The sequence below is a fragment of the Phalaenopsis equestris genome, unplaced genomic scaffold (assembly GCF_001263595.1).
Source record: "Phalaenopsis equestris unplaced genomic scaffold, ASM126359v1 Scaffold000251, whole genome shotgun sequence".
Taxonomy (NCBI): Eukaryota; Viridiplantae; Streptophyta; class Magnoliopsida; order Asparagales; family Orchidaceae; genus Phalaenopsis; species Phalaenopsis equestris.
In genome coordinates, this window is record NW_018164693.1 from 1127807 (window position 1) to 1152725 (window position 24919).

Consider the following 24919-nt stretch of genomic DNA (forward strand, 5'->3'; position numbering starts at 1 on the left):
CATTTCTTTCCTCTGTTTTTCTGGTTTTTCCTTTTGTACATGCTTGCTGCGTTTTTCAGTTCTTGGAACAAGAACTTTTATATCAGCTCAGGTTCTTGGATTCAGGGAGATTGCTTGGTTAGTTACTGTTATCATCTCCCTCGTCATCCAAGAAACGCAGCAGCAAGCAGGTCCTTCGGCAATCCCAATCCTTAGCTTGCAGGTGGATTTCCCGACAGAGAAGAGGATAAGGCACTGCAGCAAATTTCTTGGCATTCCCAACCGTAGCCTTTAAAGAAGTTTCAAGAAGGAATTTGATATTTTATTTTGCATTCCATTTCTTATTTCTTGGCATTCTTGACGGAGCAAGATTACAATAATTTGAAATCATAATCTTGCTGAAAAGATTTGTACAATACTATTAAATATCTTTTCTAACTCAATCCATAAGGAGTTCTTCGCAACAGTGAGGTTGTAGGTGTTTGGCGGAGCGGATTTCACAACAGTCTGGATGCAGGCTTCTTGAAGGGAAGCAGGATAAAGCGCCATTCCTCTTTATACGACTAGCGATGTGTCGGAGTCTACGAAGAACTGGAATTGTCGTGGCCGCCGCTTCTTGAGAGGTGGAGAGCATGATATCATGGAGCACAACCTCGATGTCGTAGATGACATGCTTGATTTGGTTGAGCCATAGATTTGCGGAAGCATCCTCGATTATCTTCTTGTCAGCTCTTGGAGAAAGCACTGAAGCTCTTGGAGGATGAGCTGAAGCTTCTTCACAGCTTGGAAACCAAGTCATTTGTTGTAAGTTTGGTTGATTTTGTTTCGGCTTTCTTTAAAGAGGAATGAAGAACCGAATTTTATTCCCTGATTGCGTAAAGGACTTAGATTTTTTTTGGGGAGAGAAGATTGGAGTGGCCTAAAGGACTTTGACTCTTCAGTTAGAGGAGCAATCACACATTATTTGGGATACTTAAAAGGCAGAGTAACTTGAACCAGAAATGAAATTGCAGAAATGCAAGATGAGAATTTTGAAATATAATCCTTTATTATAAATAATTTTCCAAAAAATTAAATTTAATCAAAATTAAATTGAATATTATTATCAAGAATAATATCAAACATTAACAAAATATTTACTGAATAATAAATAAACCTGTTGATAAGTCTGAAAATGTTGATTTTTTTAGCTTCAAAATTTTGGGATGTTTACATATTGTTGAAGCGTTTTAAGATTTAGGGTCTTGTATTATTTGTAAATTCATATAACTCTGTAAAAATCACGTATTTAAGCAGAGGGCATGGAAGAAGGTGATGCATGTTTTGCTAGGGCTCGTGTATTTTCTTATGTTCTCCAATAGCTGGGAATGGATCGAAGAAGGATCTCCGTTTTGTGATTGAGAGAGAGAGAGAGAGAGAGAGAGAGAGAGAGAGAGAGTTTTGAGCCTACTGTTTTGAGAGAGTGTGTATGAGAGAGAGAGAGAGAGAGAGAGAGAGCGATCGAATGCCCCCCTAACCCCTTTCAACCTCTCTTTTATATATGGGAGGGAAAAGAAATATAAAATTATATTTCATATAGTTCTGCACCTGTATGTGGTAACTTGAGAAAAGATCACAATGTGGGTGTCAAGTGGTGCCGTAAATAAGGATGGACTTGTGTGCTATAGTGTTGAAGAAAACAGGACCGCCTAACACCTACAAGCCGAAGGATGGAACTACCAATTCAATTAAGAATTATTTTTGGGGCATGAAGGCAATGCAATTAATAAATGGACTTCTTTTGTGCTGAGGGCACTTCGGCAACGCTCGTGAGGAATTAGATCGTCTTAAGTTGATCATCTAGCCATGACTAAACTTCAACTAGGGGCACTTTGTGTTTCTCCTGCAAGGAGTAATCTCTTGAATTTCCAAATGGGTGCAATTATTTTTTCTTTGGGGGCCATGGCTCTCCTGCAAGAGGGAGTTTTCTTTAAATCTTTGCCTTGCCTGTCAAGCCCTATTGGTCTGATCCCCTTTTATAAGAGAAATTAATTTATCAAACAATTTTTAATGAGGATGCAAGTTTAAAAAGATTTAAGAAGTGGAGAGTCGGAGTGGGCACTTCCCTAATGTTGCATGACATTATCACGATTATGCATGCATGCATTCCAAACGTCCGTTGTCACGTTGTTGGACTGTCTAAGGGAAAGTAATAGTAATTAGAACTCTAGTGCTTTATAATGGACAAAGATACAGTTAAATAGATGAAGGTTTCAAGATACCGCCTTAAGGACATACTTTATTGTTGAAGGATGATGGAAGTCCAGTCCAAGGAAGAAGAATCTCAGAAGAAGGCCAAATGCTCTGGGAAGTAGCACACTACAGAGGTAGGTGCTTACCCCGATCTCCTTCAAGAATTGTGAATGTTAGATATGACATTCTTTATTCTGTATTTTTCTGGATTAGTGAAAAAGCCGCCGCTCTACTCCTGATGACGTAGACATCTTTGCCGAGTTAAATCTTTGTGTTCTTCTGGATTTGTGTCATTCTTATTTTTCTTGGCCTTAATTTCTCAACAATGAAGGCATTTGATTCGGTAGTAAGAGTACTGAAAAGGTTCCTCTGGATTTGAGTGATCTAGTAGAGGGTTCATCCTTCGATTTGTTCAAAGGATCAGAAGAAACTGCTTCCATAGCTTTAGTCGGACCTGGCTTCTTGATTCCAAGCCTTTTGATCTAAATAAAGTTATAAATGAATTCTCATATTATGTTGGAGCGTAGCGATATCCATCGGTCAACGACCTATCTTGTTGACTTCTTGTTCTCTCAGGAGGTTGTGTCGAAGAAGGTGAGATCATAGACCAAAGGAATGTCGACCCGTTTTTTAAAGGTAACGCAAAGTCATTTTGTCTGATTGGAGCTTCTTTTCTCGCCAAATATGATCTCTTATTGCTTTCAGAGAAGGATGTCGAGAGGAACATGGAGAGCTCAGAACTGGGGGATGCTAGCGTTGAGCCCCTGTTAAGAGTCGCTTCGTCGGTCAGCCAATCCTCGGTGGAGAACATTGTTTCAGATCCTGAAGCAACCTTGACTCCGGATGAAGAGGCCCAGAGAATTGCTTCTTTCAAGTTATCTCAACAAATCCTGCAACCAATGCGGTGTGGGTATTGATCTGAGGGCTAGCTATCAAAAGTATCGCTCAGTTACAAATACATTCAACAACAACTACAAAACATGATAGAACTATATAATTACTGTTGTGAAATCCGCTCCGTCAAGAATTCTTTCGCCAAGTTCCAAGAACACCTGAAAGAAAACCATCTAGGGAACTCTCTGTGTATTGAGTTAGATGATTAAGGACTTAATAATATTATCTAAATCTTTCCAGCAAGAATAGGATCCAAGAACTTCTTTCTTGTTGGAAAGAACCTTACTGCACTGCTTGTTAAGAACTCCTTGTCGTTCACTTCCCTAGGCCTGCGGTTCTTGACCGGGATCCCTATAGCTAGAGAATAGAATTCTCCCTCCCTGCAACAGTTCTTGGATGCCGAGGATCTTGCTACAGGCCAAAGTATAGGATTGCCGAAGAGCACCTACAGTGCTTCGGCTACCTGAACGACAGAATGGGAAGAAAAGAAGTACCGCAACAAATAAGAACAAGAACAAAAGAAAATTGTGAGAACTACACAAACATAAGAACATAAGAGATTACGTGATTCGGTCCATTGACCTACATCCACTGAGGGAATCGCTACCAAAATTCACTAGCACAAAGGAAGAATTACAAGCTCATTACATCGAGGAATCTCAAAGTCTCTCTAGATCTCTATCTCTACAAGACCTCTCCCTCATCTCCCTCAATTCTCCCTCAATTCTAAAGCCTCTCCTCTCTTTCTTCCTCTCCTTGCTGAATTTTCTTCCTCCTCTTGATCTTCTTGATCAGATTTTTCTATCTTCTTATGGTGGTCTTTTATCCCATAAGACCCCTCATCTATTTATAGATAGATGAGACCTCCCAAGAGGCATGAAAATTACAAGTGTGTCATTTTGTCATAATTAAGAGCCATGATATATAACAATTACACAATAATTTGACCATTTGTCAATGGCCATGGCCAAACTCATACAATAAATTTACAGTCCATAATAGATATTACACTAGTTGACTTAACGAAAGGAACGAGTCAGAATAAGCATGATCATGTAATGGAGAAAATTCCATTAATGAAATCAAACACTAAAAGGAGAAGAAAACTCCATTAATGAAATCAACAACTAGAAGAACATCAACATGCTATAAACCCACATACTCTTCATGTTGATTAATTATACATACAAATGATTTCCACTACCAAAATAAGTTTAAGAAAGTCGGAAGTTAGTCACCATTCGTATTGAGCCTCATGCAAGCACAAAACCGCCGCTTCTTTTGCCTTGAATCCTTCTTTTTCCAATAGATAATACCCTTCAAGGGAAACCTTGATTTCCTCTGCAAGGCTTTGAGCGCCTTACTTCCTTCTTCTTCTTCTTCTTCCAGGACTTCAGACAAGAGGCACCGTGAGCTCTCAAGTTCCAGCTCAACCATATCAATCTTTTCTGAAGCTATTTGAACTCGCTCTGAGACTTGTCTTCTTCCTTCATTGTCATCCAATGATGCAGAGAAGTACTCTGCCATTTTAGTAAGTTTGAAGTTGATATCAATCAACTGCCTGATGACACCTTCAGAAATTTTGAACTGTTCAGTAATGTTGTTTAATGCAGTTCGTGAGGATTGCCCTCTCATTTCAGACACTTCAATGGTTTTTTTTAGCTCCTCTAAATTTTCCTGCAGAATGGACAACCTCAGAGAATCAGATGAGAGAGTTTCAATAACACTTCTCCATTCCTGATGGGATTTGGTGTCAACACTAAACCCTTTCTCCAAAACCAGTTCAGAAGAAGGATTTGAATTTTTTTCTACCGCCGCTATGTCAATCTTGGGATGCACTTCAACATTATTGGTTGCAGGTTCCAACATTTCACGAGCTCGTTCATCAGTTTCAGAACTGAAATCATCTACGCTTCTAAAACTGCTTGAAGCATGATCAAACTTCATAATTTTGAACAAATGTTTATGCTTCACTTTGCAGATTTCCTGGTCATTTCTCAGCAATTTAACATCTTTGTTCTTTCTGGCATCCATGCTGATTTCTTTCTTCTTTTTGAATTCCGGTTGAAGTGCGCTTCTGTTTCCCTTTGATCTTCTAGATTTGATTTTTCTTGCCAAATTAGTATCACTGACAATTTCTTCTTGTGTGAGGATCCTCTCAGTATTTGTTACTGCCTTCTGAAGTTGCTTTACCCCCTGCTGAGACTTTGGAATCATAATCTATACCTCTTACTTGGCTGAACCTCTTCCGCTGAAGAGGTGCCAATAAATTATTACCCTAAAAAAAAAATTCAGATAAGTGTAATTAGCTTCAAGGAACTCATCAAAAGATATCTGCTTTTATATAGACATGCAAAATATTATGTTCTTATGTGCTGTTTGGAAAAATACTTTTTAAAAATTCAATTTTTCTACAATTTTATAATAATAGTAATAAACTTGAAGAAGCCATAAAGAAAGTTTACTTGTTTTCTCTTGCTGCCGAGAATATGTTCATTTGCCAGAGAAATAGTGTGTTCTTCCAAAGATGCTATATCATCATCCAACGACACAAGAAGCGGAAGGTAAGCAGTCAACTCTGCCATCAATCTCTTATTTTCTTTTTCAAGGACATCAATTTGTTTCATCAAATGGTTCCTCTCAACAATTTCAAGAGAAATTTCCCTGTTCTCAAGGCTCTTAATTTTGAGCATCAGCTCAACAACTTTCTCTTTCAATACCAATTCATTGATTGATGCAGCACTAATATCAAGTAAATATGCTGCAGATTCTTCTTCAAAGCACCTACTTTCATTTATTGTTCTTTGGAGTTTAGATGCCAAGTTTTTTTCTCTCCTTCTCAGTGCTTCAGTTTCTCTATGAAGTCCAGAGATTTCTCCAACAAACTTCCCATTAGATTGACGAAGGAATTCATTTTCATCATTTTTATAGACATTTTCTTTACACAAAACTAGAATTTTTTTTTCCAACTCAAGCAACGCTGAATTACTTCTGGTCTCAAAATCAGCCGCCAAGTCCCTAAGATGGGTATTCTCAGTTTGTAGGGCCCTCATATTTTCATTTATTACTCTGATATCCTGGCGAAGGTCATTTGTGATCCCATGAAGATTGTACACATCTTTGATTAACTGATCAATTCCTGAAGAATCCTCAGCATCAGAACTTTTGAAATTACAGAAGAGGTTCTCATGGAGCATAAATTCTTCAATGATGGCTTCATGCTCATCTTCCTGTGAATCAGGATGATCCAATAACTCAAAAGATTTGCTTGATATATACTCTTTTTCACCAAACAACTTGGGTACTTTGCTAAGGAAGCCGCACGGCTCCTTCTGTAAATCTGATAACTTTTGACACATTTTCTCCAATTCAATGTGGAGAAGTGAAATTTCTTCATTTTTCTTTACAGATTCCTGCTCAAGAACATTATTATGCGCTCTCAATTCTACTAAACTCAGTCCAATACGTTCCAAAAGAAGAATAAAAGGTGAATTCTCAATATGAAAATGATGGAATTCTTCCTTCGAACCAGAAGCAGAAGCCTGCAGATCCACTATTTTACCTAAAATAAACTGCACCATATTCTTACAACCACAGTTTGAAATCTCAGTGTCCATTTTTGCATCAAATTCCATTACCATCACATGAACCCATTCCAAAAGCATCTTATTATGTTCCATTGATAGTGCCAGTTTCTTCTCTAGTGTTGACCGATCAAGTTTGAGTTCCGAAGTTAGTTTCTCCGAAAGAATCAGATGGTTGTCATTCATATCATACAAAATTTGCTTCATTATAAAGCGATCAATACCACTCTTCACTGTTTTCGGCAGCCCCTCCTCAAGATCCTCATTTATAAGATCATTTTTTTCTTTCAATATGTGAATTTGATTAGTCAAAGCCCTGGTTTGGTTCTGCAAGAAAATAATAAGGTTCTCATGGCCTTCTTCTGCAGAATTCAACGATTTTTTTACTTCCTCCACCTGATTAAGTGCTAGATCCTTCTCATTCTCCATAATCACACGTTTTCTTTCGAAGGCTAAAAAACAAGTCTCCAAGCTTTCCAAATGCCGTTTGATCTTTTCCACCTGACACAAATTACAACAAATTAATGTGAAAATAACAGCCATGTAAATATTTAGGGCACTAACTCACTTTTTCTTGATAAAGCACAGCCTGAAAGGTTGCAGGAAAAAAAATAAAAAATATCCATTCAAGCTTTCCAACCTTCAGAAGCATTTACCTGAGCAACAAGATTATTGTTTTCAGCAATAAGAGAGCAATTCTGGTTATATAGAGACTTGCAGGACTCTTCCAAAGATTTCACCAAATCATTCGAACCTTCAAACTCAAAAATAATATCAGCTAAGAAGTTCTCAAAAATTGTGCTTTGATCTGAAAACTTCTTGCCATTCTTTGTAACATCCTCAGTACTTGAAGCATTTCCATGTAGAGATTCACAGCATTCTTCTAATCTCTTGATCTTATCCCTCAACAACTCTAATTCAGCAGTTACATCAGACAAGGAATTTTCCAAAAGAGAATTTCTCTCTGATAGGATCTCCATAAGCCTCAAGACCTCCAAATTAAATGGTTTTTCGCCACCAACTTTTTTGTTTGCATCTTTCAGTACTGTTCTTCCATCACACAATTCCTGAACTAATGTACGAAGAGAAACAACATTAAAGTTGACCTCCAATATTTGTTCCATTAGATCATGATGCCTTTCCTCTAAATTATCTCTCTCAAATTTGAGAAAAGAAAGCTCCTTCTGAAGACCTTTGTTCTCATCTATATGAAAACTTAGTTCATCTACAATTTTCAGCTTCGATCTCCTCAGAGAATTTATCTCATCTTGTAGGCCAACAATCTTTGACAGAAAAGAGAAGCTTTTCTCATTCAAATCATTGTTTTCATCATGGAGTCTCTTTACCTCTTCTTCCAAACCAATTTTACTTAGTTCCAACCCTCTCAGAAGTTCAGCTCCTCTTTGAATCTCCAAGCCCAAAAGCCTTACTTTTTCTTCAGATTGAGAATACAGTTTCTTCAATGACTGGTTAGCCACTTCAGCAATCATACAACGTTGCCTTTCATCTTCTAAGAGTTGCTTGACCTTAGCCAGCTCTTCCTCATTCCCTGCATTTCTTTGTTTGAGTTCATTCAGCTCCATCTGTAAAGACATATTTTCCTGGATTCCAGCATACTCATATCTCAGCCGTTCATCTTCGATGAAACATTTCAGTTTGCACAATTCTTCCTCCTTTAAGTTTGCTTCTTCTTCTTTCGTTGCCGCTATCATTTTAAATCTATCAAGTTTAGACTGCAAAGACTTGTTTTCTTCTTGAAGAACAAGATACTGCTCTTCAGCGATGTTAAGTTTAGATGAACTTACAGAAATCTCAACTCTAAGATTCTGAATCCGGTCTCCATTGTGACAGATTTCAGCTTCCAGATCAGATATCTTTTTCTGGGATACCTTGTATTGAAGAAGTGAAGTTCCCAACTCTGAATTTAATTTGGAGACAGCATCTCTCAATCTACATGACTCAGCTTCTGCTTGTTCAGCACGAATTGACTCCAAATTAACTGTGTTATGGAGATTCTGGTTCTCCTTAAACAAATCTGAAACTTCTTCCATCTTCTTTGACACAGCTTCATTAACCTTACTCAGCTCAACCCGCAAAGAACTATTCTCTTTTTCAAGATCAATACATCGCTCCTCTGCAAAATTAAGTTTTTTTACTTTTGAGCTCATCTCATCATCAAGATTATCAGCTTCATCTCGCCTTTGAGAAATTTCAGCCTCAAGATGTGACATTTTTTCTTGAGAAAGCTTGTACTGAAGAAAGGCAGACTCCAGTTGAGCTTTTAAGTTGGAAACAGCATCTTTGAAACTTTGAGACTCAGTTTCAGCTTCATCTGCACGCGTAGATTCTGAAGTTATCTGATTCTTGAGATTGATGTTCTCTGTTGACAGCTTAAGAACTTCTTCTTGTAGCTTTTTGTGTTCAGATTTTTCCTCATCGACAAGCTGGAAATTCAGATTTTTCCAGTCTTCTTTGCTCATTAATGGATTATTTTCATCAGAATATTCACCATTCCCATCAGAATATAACTGAATAGAAAAAGTTTCGTTATCTTCTTCAACGGAATCAGGTAAACTAGAGGGGGGTTCATCGGGTAATATAAATTGAATTTGATTAGGAAATGCAGCAGCTATTGTCCGATGAGCTTGGCGAAGTGCCCCGGTAACACGATCATATCTCTCTGCTAAAGCACGATAAGCTCGGTAAAATTCTTCCACCAATTTCATCAGCTCGGGTCGTTTCTTGTAATACATTTCTGCTCTTCTAGCAAAGGAATCAGCATCTTCCTCTATAAGCATCATCATCGACCTGATTTTGCTGTCCATATCTGTTAAATTTAAGTTTTAGTGAACAAGTAATGATAATTATGTAGTAACTAACACGGCAATGATGCTTAACTAAGCGAAAAAGACTGATATTCAACTATATCAGAAAATGCAATTATAAAATCTGTCTAAAGAGCAACATAACCAAGAATGTAAGAAAGATTGTTGTCTAAAGCATACTACAGAATGAAAACATAGAGTTTTTGGGGCGAGCTTTATCTAAAATTCTTCACTCAAGATACCATATAACTCAGCATTAATGGAAAAACATATTAAAATAAATTACTTGTTAGGTTCTCCTGGAGCCATTTAGAATTCTTTGGAGTAATATGACTGTCGCACCACCATGGATTTGAGCTTTTTGCTTCAGAATAAGTAGCAGACTCCATAACTTCAGTCATCAACAGGTTCACAAATAAGCTAGACTGTCAAAACAAAACAAAATACAGCTGACTGGTTTTATAGCAACAAGCTTCCACTTCCACAGATTTGTTTTATATAACCAAACTGCACTGAAAGAAAATATTTAAATTTAGTTGAAACCAAAACAGCATTAAACAAAATTATATATAGAAGCTGTGAGATTTTGTACCTGACTTTACAGGACCTACAAATAATGAAGATTAAATTCCCCAACTTTGTTCTGGTATAAGTTAAATCACCTGGACAGCAGCAATTAATAGAAAAGTAGAGGGGTTGTTGAGATGTGATTCTCAAAGTAGTTAAAAAAATAAAAAGAAAAGATTAACAAGCAAAGAAGAAAGCTATCTCTTCTGTATAGCCCAACAAGTTCTAATCTTTCAGAATCCTCACACCATTAGAAGAGACAATCTTTTAGAACTATGGTACCACCTACTGTACTTGAAATGTTTTTGGAATTGAAATCATACTACACAGAAGTAAACTAGAATGGAGTTGCTGTTCTTCAAATGCAATTCAATGTTAACAGGAAAATCAAACATTGTAAAAGACGTATGAAAACCAGTACAATTTCTCCAGATATAAGAGAATCAGAACGCACCAGAGAAATATCGTCAGCGCATTGTACGGCAACTTCACAAGCAGATGAAAACCAGAAACTAAGCAACCAGAATCCTAAATTCTGCAACAAAAAAGAAAAACAGATCAGCAGTAACCTCGCAACAAATACAACAAGGACCAAAGATCCACTAATAGAAACATAATCTCAGCTAACGAACTGATGTAAATTACGCTAAGTCATTGAATGGAAAGAAAGAATGCAAAAAACCACTAACCCATAGAAAAAGATCTTCTCTGAAACAAAGCCGACACAGCAGAGCCCTCCACACAGCCACCAACAAAGAAGGGTTTTGTTTTTCTCCTTTTTGAAAGAGAGGTTGTATAAAAATGATAATAAATCATACCATCAATATAATAAAAAAGATAAAAGGCACCGACAAGCAGCAGTGCAAGAGAATCCCAGCTCCTCTTCGCCACGCCCTCACCCCATTTTTACTGCAAAGATGAAACCTTTCAGCGTTCCCTCTCTCTCTCTCTCTCTCTCTCTCTCTCTCTCTCTCTCTCTCTCTCTGTGCTTTTTGTTTCTTTTTCCTCAGAGAGCAGACTCGACTTTCTAATTTTTCTTGTTCTCTTGTGCTGGCAAGGCAAAAAAAAGCCCGGAAGAACAGAGAGCAAGGAAAAGGAGAGAAGGCAAAAAGACAAAGAAATCAATGCAGTGAAAACTCAGCAATAAGAGCCCACAACCAGAAAACCAATAAAGGAGGTGAAAACCGGGAAGCGAAGGCGATTCCATACCTTCCCAAGTCTGCTGGGTGTATCACCCGAGCGGTGTCTTTAGCGTCTTGTTGAAGGGATGAAGTCAAAAAGGCACCACCTTTGGCTCCAAAACCCGCTGCTTTTTGTGCTGGTTTGGTTTAGAGAGTCAGAAAACAAAGCAAAATTGAGAAATTTGGTCCCCCAATAATTCACTCTTAATAATAAACTATTATATTACCTTTGGATAATAAATGCACGGACGGTGTGAATCACATTATATCGTCAAATTCGTAATATTATACGTCCTACATTTGATTAGTCCGACTTAATAACTTCTAACTTGTCTTGAGATACTTGAAATGGAGTCTATATATATATTTTTTCCAAGTAAGCTCATCACTTAACTTTAATTATATTAGTTACCATAAATCAATATTAAATCATTAGTAAGTAACCCTCAAATGTTCTTAAAATTTTTTTTTTTTCATATTTTGTTCAAATATAATATTTTTGCTTGAGATTTTAATCTATTTATTATGTGATATTTGACTTAAACGCTAACTTTTACTCAAAAATGACAACTTTATTCAAATAGAAATCTTTGGCCCTACATAATTTTATTAGATGAAACCTCATCTTCAAATATGGGATTTTTAGTAAGCTATAAATACTTGGAATCAATTTCTCTATTTTTGGTATAACTTTATTTAACGAGTATATCGTCAGGCCATCTCTGCCTTCATTTGCTTCCCATAAAAGGAAGATTTACATGCATACCATTCAATTTCAATGTATTTACACATCTAACACCAAAACTTCTTTTTTGTTGCATATATGACATCTTATTTATGCTTGGAAAAGTGAAAAAAGTGATATTTTTTTATATGAGATGAATGATTTGGTTGGTAAATACAGAAGAATTCGGTGGTATATATGTAAATGTCCCCCAATTTAAATTGTATTTTACATAAATGCTTGATCTGTCACGTGTTTCCCCGTTTTTATAATCAATTATGCCTCTGAGATGGTACTATTGACATTTTTTTAACCTAACATTACAGACTGAAAATTTTCATTAGAAGTCTTTATTATAATAGGGACATAGAGGGGTACCACCATTAAATAAATTATTGAAAATGATTCAATAACAGATAATTGACTGAAATAAAATAGATAAAATATTATTTATTTATTTTTTTTATTTTATTGATGCTTATTCAATATAAAACTATACCTAGACAGCATGCAGCTACTAGAGAGAGAATTTTTTTTTTTTTTTTTTTTTTTTTTGTGATAATTAAGAATGAGGATCGACCGGATGATCAAAGAAGTTAAAACGATGAGACGAAGTCGGAGAAATAGATGGGGTAATCAATTTAAACAGTTTGATTCATCTTCGTAGAAGAAAATGTTGTAGAAATATGTGGTTGTTTATGCCCTCATAGTTTTTGGTGTATGTGTTTTATCCCTTACAAAGCTTATGGGAACATGGTAGTTCTCTTAAGATCATTGTAGGAGCGCCCATAATTGGTGTGTTATAATTTTATGAAATCTTGTTGATAGTATTTCAACAAAGCTTTGATGATAGTTTAGTAGCTTTAATAAATTCATTTAGAATTTAAAAATTTTAGTTGGCTAAAATTAGGATCTCTTTAGGATGGTTATAGCTTTTTAAAATGTGGTTGAAACAATATGGAGAATGTAACTTGTTAGAATACTATAGTAGGAATTATAAATATATAATATATATTCAAAAAATTAGACAACAACTTTTTTGTTGTCAACACGGTTTAACAAATCGGTTTGAAAAAAAACTTTTTGCGGTCTCACCACAGAAATTTCTAGAAAGCAGCAATAAAACAGTTATCCAAACAGAATTGTGGTGGTGGTCTGAAACACAAAGCAGACAAAAAAGTTATCCCAATCAGACCTTAGTCTTAGATTTATTCAAACAAAGATATGTCCAAAACTATTGAAACCTAAAAAATTATCTCCGGAACAATCATTAAAGAATTTTAGCATTTAGAAAATCAAAGTATATTGAGGTCTTACTAAACTAGTTTAAACAATTTACTTGATGTCGCACTTTGGATATGATTATCTTCATTCTGGCTAATTTTTTAAATGTGAGATGAGTCTGTAATGATCCTTCAATTTGTCAGAAATTACTTCACAATGAGTTGAACAAACTCATCAAATTTGTGGATAGTGAGTTTGTCATAGAGTAAAATCAAGTGTGAGCTTGGCCTTTGAGAGTGGCAAGAAAAAACTTGACAAATAGTTTGTATTAGAGGCTCGGTGAACATGCATGATGGTCCTATAATGGCCAAGGTGCATATAAGCGTCTAATATCCAATCATAAGAATCAACATTCGAGAGCTTGAATCATGCTGGAATAAGGTTACGGAGGGTTGTCTCAACCAAAGGTAAAAAGTACTAAAAATTGTAATGAGTAAGAAAATGATTGTTGTCGTTCGAAAAAAACTCTTCCTAAACCAGACATCATCGTTCTTCAAGGATTGCATGATGGGGAGCATCAATAAAATGAGGTCATACCAGCTTCTTAGGAATGTTGGAGGATTACAACTTGGTCAAGCCACTTAAGATGGAAGTGTAAAACTAACAGTGTCAGCAAGATCAAATTCTTGACCGGATTTAAGAAGAATTTTTAAAAGAGGAGGCCTTATACAAGCATTCTTGAGCTAGGCATTCCTAATTAATGATTGATTATGAGGTAAATAAATCCCACATATTTGCACTAAAATTGGTTGTCAAGCCTTATGTAAGAGTTGAAGAATATCTTTTTAGGAATCCTACATTTTATGCATATGATTTTCTAAGAGTAAAAAGAGGCACATTCACTAGCATGACAACATTTATCAAGGAGGGAAGAAATAGAGGCTTCAAAGTTGTCCCTTTAATGGTAGATGTTGAAGTGGTTGGCTCCATTACAATAAGTATTACTCTTTTTAGCCATTAAAAAATGTGCTTATAATTCTATAATAGTGGGATTTTATGTTCTATGGAATATGTCAAACTATTATATGTTAGCTAATTCTCAAAGGTAGATAAATCTTCAACTTTAGCTCAGTATAAATTTTTAAATCTCACATGTAGCTACATATGTAACAAAAAACCAAATTTTCTTATGAAAACCCTGGAAAGGAAAGAAATCATGGTGTTTGATATAATCAAAATAATCCACTAAGTAATTAAAAGTATAAAGAGCTGCAATTTTTTTTTATTGAGGAATATATAATTACATAATTATGTTGAGGCAATAAATATAAAATCACTGCTATATGATAATAGTTTGACTACAACAATCATAGTTGGGCAATTGGGCTACAACAGTCATAGTTGGCTACACAAGTTTGAAATGGTGGTCACAAAAGTTTTTTGGTGTGGTTGATAATTATTGGCGGTCATTCATATGCATTTATTTTCATGTTTAATAGTCAGTATTTGAAGAGAGTTATTTTGATAAATGTAGCAAATCTCCCAAAATACTCAATCAAACAATCCGTGTTGACTCCCTTTTCACGTCATTTTTCTTGGTCTTTATGTACCTTAACAACATAATAGTTAAATGATCATAAGCTCAACGGTTTTTTTTCATCGACCCGCTCAATTTTGACTATAAGCATGCCAAACTCAAAAAAAAAAACTATTAGGTTTTTAAATTAATGTTCTAAATTATCCAATGACATTTCAAGTGCTTGATTTGAGCATATTTGGACTCAGACTGAATCACTTTCAATGTCGTTAGTCTCATGTTATCGAGGAGTCCACTTTAATTGTAAATGTTGAAATTGAAGCTTGGATGATCTTGGATTTGAATCTGAAAGATTTTTTACCTGAAATACAATAAGATTTGTGCACCTCATGCAAATCTCTTAGTGACATGTCAACTAAATCTCGGTGCAAATTTAAAGGTTGCCTTAATCATATTTTTATAAAATAGAAGATATTTAACTTTCATGATGTGATAAAACTTCAAGAATAAGTGCATATTCTAGATAATGAAAAAACTTCAGTAATTAAGATAAATTAAATTTGCAATGTGTAGTCTTGTGAAGTATTAAATTGTACCATTACTAGATTTACGCAGATAGAAGGCTGCCTAAAGGGCAAGAACATTCAGTAGTTAGTGTTTATCCTTAGCACGAAAGCCATTCTATCAACGAGAGCATCGAAAAATTCTGACATCAAAGCAGATGGGAGATTTCAAACCCTAAAGGGCCTCGAGGCCCAAAATCACCAAAACAAAGGTGACGAGGTTACTTACAAAGCACTAGAAGCACAAATCGGAGATAAGGAGATCAGGATGAAGGCAACGATCAAGAGAATTGAGGAGAGTTAGGGAATTCGTACGAGACGAGAGCAGAAGAGAGGATTGATGGCATAAGGGCAATTAGAGAAACAAGCATTCGCTAGACGTGGGACACAACCCGTATATCGTGTCCGCAGTTATTAAGAAAACTTGGGCGACATTCTGAAAATGCCGCCCGAACGTTCTAACCAAACGTTTAGGCGGTGTTTTCAAAACGCCGCACGCACAAATATGCTGTCTCAAACGGAACCTATATTACAATAAACCCTTCAAATTATTGAAAACTTAGAGTGGTCGACTTTGAGAAGAGATTTTATTTTGCCACAATAAAAGCGAGAGTTATAAGCATGACCCAATTATGCCTTTTCCAAAATATCATTCTTCACTTACATTCCCTTCTACTACTTTAAGAACATATGAGCAATGATATTTAAAGGAAATCCAGATCAATGCTCCAGACCATAATAATTAAGTAGTCTCATCTCGATATTTATGTGCTTCAATTTGTAAATAAGATAGAGGCAAAAGGCTATATGAGCGTGCATAAATGCTTGGTTTTTCTTTAGCCAAAATGCAGTCGAAGAAAAAAAAAACTCAATGTTTTTTTCAAATCTCCATTCCTCACATAATCCATGGATTGTTATAATTTTTTTATGCTTAAAGAGACAGTAAGTGCGAAAAAAAGAAAATTCACGTAAAAAATAAAATCTATGTTGTGTGTTAGAAACTCTGCGGTGGTAGAGTAACGGATTATCGTTTAGTATTTCTCGAGAATTCAACATACACTCACATGAAAGAAAATAACTAGTACAGTCACCAGAAGTTATTACGTGGAAAGCTCAAAGGGGAAAAATCACGGGATCTGACCCAATTAAAGAGATCCACTAGAAATTGAATATTATATGTATAATCTCTTGTCCCACAAGCAGGATAGAGTTACACAATCTTTCGAGTTACAAAGTCAATATATGGATGAACTTGTCACAAGGAAGGGGCGACAACTGATGGTGATCTGCGAAGACCGGCAACGATGATTGGCGGCTGTCGAGGGCTTGTAGGAGTGATATTGAACTTCAGCTCATTCTCTAAGTTTCAAGCTCTTATTTAGGCTTTAAGTTTTCTCCTCCTTCTTAATGAAAGGGGTGGTGTTTTATTTATAGAGTCGTGATTGAAATTAATAAAGGAATATGAATCACTCTGATTGAACGGTCTATAAAAATTCCCTCGATAAGATGCCTTTTGAAGAATATTTTAGTGTATTAGTGATGTCAGAATTGAGTGATCTAAGGCTCATTGGATCCAACATGTTGAGACGCTCCATTCGACTACGGGCCCGCTCCATTCAAAATTCATTTGACCAGCCAAATATGCCAGTAAAGCTTTCAAAAGTGGTTTAATATATTGATATGAGCTTGATTTGACTCGGATTAGACCAATTTTAGTTTTATTGGGTCTGTTTCATTAAGCCGGTTGATTTGACTGTGATTTTGTTGAAATAAGACTTTAGGATGACTATTAATCAAAGTTTGAACGTTTCTTGCTCCAAAAGATGTATCGAGATCTAAGTCATCCCTTGAGAATCGTATCATATGTTGGAAATTGGATGATGGCATATCAACCTTATTTTAGATAATTATCAAGGATCTTCTTCTTCTTTTACTTCTTTTTGGTGCATTGGTGCACTTGTGATTTGGGTATCAATGGCTTTTTATTTTCTAGATCATGCTTATAAATTTCTTTGATTGTAGATCAAATCATTTGTCATCTCTAATGAACATGTTTACTAACTCTTGTTGTATTCGAGTTGCATTTTTTCTCCTTAATCCTTACTTCAAAAAGTTTGAATTGTAACTAATGCACGTTAGAGGATTCACGACGGTAGATTAACATATTATTGTCTAAGTGTTGCATATGTATTCAACACACACACTCAGATAAAAGAAACAACTAGTATAAACACCATAAATTTTTATGTGGAAAAACCGGAAAGAGAAAAATTCACGGTGTCTCACCCAGTTCCAAAAATCTATTATAAATCGATGATTACAGATATCCTTTGTCCCGCAGACATGAACTCGTTGCAAGAAATCAGCGACATCCTATAGTGATTGGCGACGACCGACAGGTGATGATCGACGACAGTCAGTGGTGATTGACGACAATAAGAGTGATGTGAGACTTCAGCTCTTCCTGAAGCCTCATGCTCTTCTTCAAGCCTCGAGCTTTTATTCATCTCTATTGAGAGGCGTGAAGCTCTATTTATAGAGTTCTATGTGCAATTAATGTTAGAATATGAACTACTTTGATCGGACGGTCCGAAGAGCTTTCTTTGATTGTAGAGCGGTTTAGGGTTAGATATATAAATACATAAGAATTTAGTGTGGTATGTATGAAAATCTTATTAATATTCTTGAAAGAAAATATGGAATGTGGAGGGGCTGAAGTGAGTAATGTCGGCCACCAACATTAGATGGAGAATGAGCGAAAATATTACCTCAGGAGTACTGATGCATCGGTACTCAGGAGTACTGATGCATCAGTACTCCAATGAGGGGGTGCAACGTAGGCATCACGGTGGGATCATTGCCTATGTGGCACCCCCTCATTGGAGTACTGATGCATCAGTACTCCTGAGGTAATATTTTTTCGGAGAATGAAGCTCTCAATAGTGGGAGAGTAACAAAAAGTAGCATTGTAATGATGGGAATCCAAAGCGGCGAACAAATAGAGCACTATAAATGGAGCCCTATAATTGTAGCATATTTGCAAAAAGGGGTGTGAACCTCGAGCAAAGGTTAGAAAATCACCTAATAAAATAAAAAAATCAACATAATATAAAATAATAATTGCATACCTATCATGCATTAGATACGTCCATTTACCATGATATATTTTAAATATTTCTTAAGATATCAGAATAGACCTTGACATTAATATTCATGCAAAATGACAATATACCCATCATTTCCTTAAAGTTGGATAGTGAAGTAAATGAGCTTAAAATACTGAACTATGAAGAAAATAAGAAGTCTAGTCATCCACGACTAGTGGTTGAAAGTCTCATTTCTCATCATGAAATCGCCGATTTTAATTGTGCATATTATCCTTTAGACTCACATTTCTAAGGAGAAAAAAAGAAGAAGAAATGAGAGTTGACGGGGCTTATTTTTTTATCTTAATAAGATAATATTTTTCTTATAAATTTGCCCTCTCAATTTTCAACATTCCTCTTTCCCAAAAAAAAGAAAATTTCTAAATTAATTTTTTTCAATGGATTAGTTAACTAATTGAATTAATAAATTTCTATTTTTATATTTTATGTATTTAAATATTCTTTTTATATATTTTGTAATCTTATCTTATAAATTATTTTTTTAGAAATAATAATTTTTAAGTTTTTTAATCATTATGCATTATTATTATGCATAATTATTTAATTATTTGAAGAAAAAGCCACAGAGAACGTTGCATAAGGCAAAGATGTGCTCAGTGTACACGCATGAATAATTAAAAGATTATTAAATTATAATGTATAGAATTAAAGTTAATTTATGAATAGTATTAACAAGAAATTACATTATGAGACTTGATAAATATTTATCATAAAATAAATTTAAATAACTTATAGACACTTAATTACATATAAAACACATTAAATTCTACACGGAACAAATTCATATGTATTTCATTAAACTCCATTTCATTTGTTATTGGATGAAATACAAATATATTTGTTCAACAGCACTATGCACGTAATGTACGTATTGTAAATACACCTACTTCAACATCCCACCAATCTTCGAATACATAGAACTCATGTTGCAGTACAAAATAAAAATAAAAATGCACGCCGTTTTATAAGTTTTAATACGATCCTTTGATTATTAGAAGGGAGCTACAAGCATCAATAGAGTAAAACTGTCTATATGACTAGAAAAAATAAATGTAAAAGCTTGTCTGATGGAAAAATTGTCAGCAAAGTAGCTTAGTTGTCCAGAAATATCCACAAAGAAACGGTGCTTAGAGTAGGGAGTGAAAACAAGACGAGCGATGAGAGATGCCAAGCTCGAGCTTGGCTTATGTGCTAAATTGTGATCTTGAGCTTGGCTCATAGTGGCAGCAGTGGGCTTGCGAGCCGGCTTGCGAACTCGAGCTAAAAATTTAATTTTTACAAAGCTCACTGGAGAAGGTATTGTTGATTCAAGGAAGAGGATGCAGCGGCAAATCGCCGGAAAATGCATCGCAATGACTAGCAATAGACAAATCAAGTCGGCTCACAAGCCAAAAAGCCGAGCCGGGACAAGCTCAAGATTGAGTTTATTGAAGCCAATGAACCGAGCCGGGACAAACTCAATCGAGCTGAGCTCGTGGCTTGATAAACTTCTCGTGAGCTCGTTAACGACAAGAGCCGAGCTCAAGCCAGCTGGGCTCATTTACACCCTTACCTCAGACATGCAAAAATTGCTTCAGACAACAGAAAGGAGTCTCATTCAGGCTAAAAAGAAACATAACGTTTTTCGGAGAGAGAGAGAAAGAGAGAAAAAAAAAAAAAACCATGGTGACAATGCCTCCAATCACTACCATAAAACTATAAAAAATGCCTTCAACCTGACATTAAATTAATATTTTACAAAAACCTGGAAATGTCAGTAGGTTTCCTTGAAAAATCTGTCGAGACAATAATATTACAGAGCAAAATGAGAATCTATATAATAGATATCTTCCAATGATACGCATACCATTAAGCATCCCCATCTTTCCTTTCTTAATCCACATTCATGGTTGCAATAACATGAGGAATCAAATTAGACTATCACCTCAAGAATATTACAATAGCAGCACACATAGATGCAAGTAAAGATTAAAGAGCATCACAATACAAAGTACATAGCTCGCTAGCTAACTAATTATGATAAATTATTTATTTTCTTTCATGCTTCGCCTGTTACAACTCTACCAGCCCATCCGAATTCAATTAGAAGCATAACCTCTAGAAGGGGTTTATACGGTGGAAACTCGACCCATGTTCAAGCAGCCTGAAGGAAAACAATAGCATGATAGTTATAGTTGGACGATAAGGGCTTCTTTGGAGTCACTTTTATTTTTTATTTTTTATTTTTTATTTTATTTTAAAAATACGTTTCTTTAGTGCATTTACTGCGTCTTTTTATTTTTTGTTTCAAGAAACAAACTAACTACTTTTTAAAAACACACAAATATCGAAAAATTATTTCGAATGTTTTTAAAAACATACCAAATATATTTTATTTCAAGTAAAAATAGAAACAAAACAAAATAACTATAAAACATTAAAAGTGATCCCAAAAGGAAAGATTGTATTGGAAGCATTAATCCAAAAAGAGTACCTCAACTCAATACGGAAGAGTTGAATTGAGCAGCAGTGGGTGCATCGGTGCTGAGAGATGGGAATGAAGGGATGGATTTCAGGATCAATTTCCGGCCACCCTTAAGATTAGGAGACATCCCAAATCCATTGAGGGGTAAAGAAACCCTTTTTCCATTGGGAGAAACAGTCTTCACAGCAGCGCAAGGTGAAGAGTTAACTCTTAAATCTTCAGAAGTATCATCATCAGGAAAAAGCTGTACAGACTTGCATTCTGCTTGCTGACTTTCAGATCTGCTCATTTGTGAGAGAGTAGAAGACCGAGGAGGTTTTCCACTAGAGAGAAATGGAAATTTAACAGAAGACCTATTTAAGGGAATCTTTTGTAATCAGAAATGAGAAGGGAAAAAAATATAAAGACCAAAATATGGGTCTCAACCTGCAAGCTGGAAAAGGAGTGGCGGGTAAACTGCTTTCTGTTAAATTAGGATGTTCAATTTTTGGAACATTAGCATTAGCTTTACCATCATCTGACTTTACACTTTCCTTCTCACAAGGATCAAGCTCTTCTTCATATTCAATTTCCTCAAATCCTATAAGAAGTAAATTGCAAATAATTTGCAGAATAATGAATACAGATCAACTTACAAAAAAAAAATGAGTGCTCATAGTTTATGTGAAGAAACAAAACAAGCCAGGCTGCAAGCAAAAAATACATATAGCAGTCAGCCACCTAAGATACACATTTTAAAACGAAAGATTAGAACCTTATCAATAAAAAAATGGCAGAAAATACAAATAAAAGTGATTGAAAAGATGAAATTCAAGTTTTTTAATATTCTAGACCAACTTGAGATGAAGCAAATGACTGAAAATAGTTTTCTTATAACACTTTCGAAATGAAAAAAAACAGTGCAAAACAGACACAAGCTAACATAAAAGAGTGCATACTACAGAAGGTTGAGCAAGTCAAACACATGTTGATGAGTAGGATTGTAAATTAGTAGACCAAAGTATTAATTTGTTCAATGTCAAATATTTATTCACTCAACGAGCTCAGACAAAGATTAAACGAAAAAACAAATTTCAAATCAGGTTCAAGTTTATTTAACCTTCCCAATAGAAATAAAATAACTAGCTTCACAATGGTTTATAGGTAAGTCAACCAAAGCCATGCATCTTACTACATTTTAAGGTTTGGATCACTCCTAGATTCAAATACTATCTTGCTCAAGATTGAATATTTATTCACTTCAGTTCAAACCAAGCTTAAATATAGAAGTCATTTTCCAATCTTGTTCAAGTTTCTCTATAAATATTTTAATATTGAACACAAAAAAATTAGCTATAATCAGTTGGCTAATCATATGCCAGGTGAGAATTATTTAAACATATAATACTCTCGACAAACATAAAATAATTAACACTTAACAGTTTTGTATATGTTTGTAAATAGACATTTACTCTGTACCTTATATTTTAAGGTTTGATTCATTTCAGGGATCACTATCCTGAGCGTAAAAACCGATCAGAGTGAAAAGGAGTCAGAAGATTATTGGCCAACCGAATTGTCCAAAGCTCAATAATTTGATGCTCTAACGTGGCTTTTTTTTTTCTTTATTTTAAGCATTGTTTCTTTTTTGTACTTCATAATTAATTTCTTAACTCGGTCGTTAATGAGAAGGATGCATACCCCCCAACTTTTCATCCAAATAATAAAAAACTTCTCTAGGTCATTTATTAAAATTATATTTTAAATAAAAAAAAGAACAAACAAACTTAATATGATTTGTTTAGCATAAGCTTCCAATCTATTTGTAGTTTCGTTCTAAATGCACCTCATTTTAATCAGAAAATGTCTCCATGATTGTTCACGTGCATATTAGATTTAACAAATTATTCTTAATTTTAATCATATGTCAGCAAACTTATACAGGCTAAACCAAGGAGATTATCAAGCCATTCACTGGATAAGCTAGCTAGCTTACAACCATACCGATGAAATTTAACTTAGAGAAATTTTTCAAGCATCTCTAAATAGCCTCAAACATCAAATACTACGTAAAATATTTTAAGTGTAGCCAATTGGTGATGACCATGTAATTAGGCCATATTTGGTGTCGACAAAAAGATTAATTAACAATTTATTGTTTTATGTTAATATATTATGAAACAATTAACTTAAAGTTTCTTGGTTTTACATGTTCATGGACTATACCTTTTACATTAAGTGGTATGTTGGTGGAGATAATAAATAAAGAGAACTAGAAGAGAATGATAGTGATAAAAATGGAATACCAAGATTGTAAATTATTATCATTCCTAAACACTTATATTGTCAAAATGTAACTTACAACTTACATCAACAGGTATATTTTTGACTTTACATGTTCATAGACAATATCTTCTACATTAACAAACTACTTATGTTTTATTATTTCAGATCATCAACAGGTTTAATCGTGAGAGTAAAAAGAGAATTTTATATAACCTATATTGCTTTAGCGCGAGCTAAACTTCCAAGTCTTAAAATGATATGTAGCATGTGGAACAATGTCACCTGCAATGAAACCTTCAACTGATCTAAACAAGTACCACTCCAAGGCATATAAACTGAATCTAATTTATCTGCATAAGATTAGTTATATGTAAATTGTTAGAATATGATGATCTCAATCATATTTATCTAAATATGATGACACGTATATATTTGAGTTTGGCAATGTATATATCTCAATCATATTTATCTAAATATGATGACACGTATATATTTGAGTTTGACAATCTATCATGTATACGAAAATTTGAACATGTTAACATATGTATGCGTCCCCTTGTTACTGATATATTTGCGATATACACAGATGCATCTAACAAGTCCTGAATTTAACCAAACATGCATCATTTTCAGCTACCTAACAACTTGATTAAACACGCTCATTGATGGATGACTATATCTTTCTTTGTCAACATTTCATATCAATATTTATCTACAGCCTATCATAAATATTAAACGTATGGGTATGCATTACAATATTATGATTAACGAGTGTACTGAATTAGAGAATTACTTTTATATATGTTGATATTTTTCTTGTTAGAGATGCCCATAAGCCATGGCTAAGCAAGCAAAGAGAACAACCGTCAATTTGTTAATTTCCTATTTAAAAATGATTCACGCACATAGTATAGATTATTCCAAGTTAAATGTGTGTAAAGATACTCGAGTTATTTACCTCGATGCATTAATTGTATAGTTAAGTTTTGAATTTAGTGCTTTGAATTTATGTAGGTGAATGCAAACAGCAACATAAAATGCCAAGGATGACAGTATCTGGATGTATGTGAGGTGTCCTCATTACGACTATCATGACTCGTGAGCCACCTCAGAATCGGTTCGTGGCTAGTAAACTGAGCTCGATGAGCTAACAAGCCAAGCTCAAGCCAAACCCGACCCAACTCGTTAGTTCATGAGTCAGCTAGTTAAAAAAATAATTAACATAAATATATTCAAAATAAAATAAAATTCAAGATTTTATGTTTAAACTACTAAAAATGTTTAAAAATGATAATTTGCATTTGATATCAAATGATTTCTTATTGTTTATCTCTCAATCGCGCATTCCATTTATCATTTTAATATAAATAAGTTTAAATTAATATACTAAAACGGTATTTGGCAGAGGCACAAATACCGATTTCTCATGTGCTATACCCCATGACGAGAGCCCGCGCTATATGCCTAAATATTCGAGAACTCATCGCCATTATATCTGTATCTTTCTTTCTATTTAATATATTAGCCTTTTTGGGCTTTCAATATATATATATATATATATATATATTATTTTACAATCCAGCCCAATTTTCATAGCATGGCTGAGTTTTTGCAGCCCAAATCTTTATTCCTATAATCGTTCACATAACTCATTTAGTCTCCCTATCAGAGAAGAAAGTTAACATTGTAGTCTTTAAATTAGAAAAGAAAAAG

General features: G+C 34.7%; 2 protein-coding genes across 4 annotated transcripts in view; both read right to left on the reverse strand.

Annotated features, from left to right (window-relative positions):
• Positions 1-3932: 3932 nt before the first annotated feature.
• Positions 3933-11236, reverse strand: LOC110024213 (protein NETWORKED 1A-like). The gene is given in 8 exon segments (XM_020724036.1): positions 3933-5299; positions 5301-5383; positions 5571-7190; positions 7346-9516; positions 9801-10026; positions 10107-10176; positions 10536-10616; positions 10771-11236. Coding segments are annotated over 5 exon segments (4941 nt in total). The 5' UTR covers positions 9904-10026; positions 10107-10176; positions 10536-10616; positions 10771-11236; the 3' UTR covers positions 3933-4335.
• An 8946-nt stretch (positions 11237-20182) lies between these two features.
• Positions 20183-24919, reverse strand: part of LOC110024214 (protein tesmin/TSO1-like CXC 3) — a 47768-nt gene continuing 43031 nt past the window's right edge. For 2 of the 3 annotated variants that reach the window (XM_020724037.1, XM_020724039.1), the window contains exons 9-11: positions 21368-21521; positions 20951-21294; positions 20183-20620 (exon numbers count right to left, since the gene is read on the reverse strand). In XM_020724037.1, the coding sequence (XP_020579696.1) occupies positions 20952-21294; positions 21368-21521 (497 nt within the window). In that variant the 3' untranslated portion in view covers positions 20183-20620; position 20951. The remainder of the gene's footprint in view (positions 20621-20950; positions 21295-21367; positions 21522-24919) is intronic. The other variant, XM_020724038.1, reaches the window with a different exon arrangement.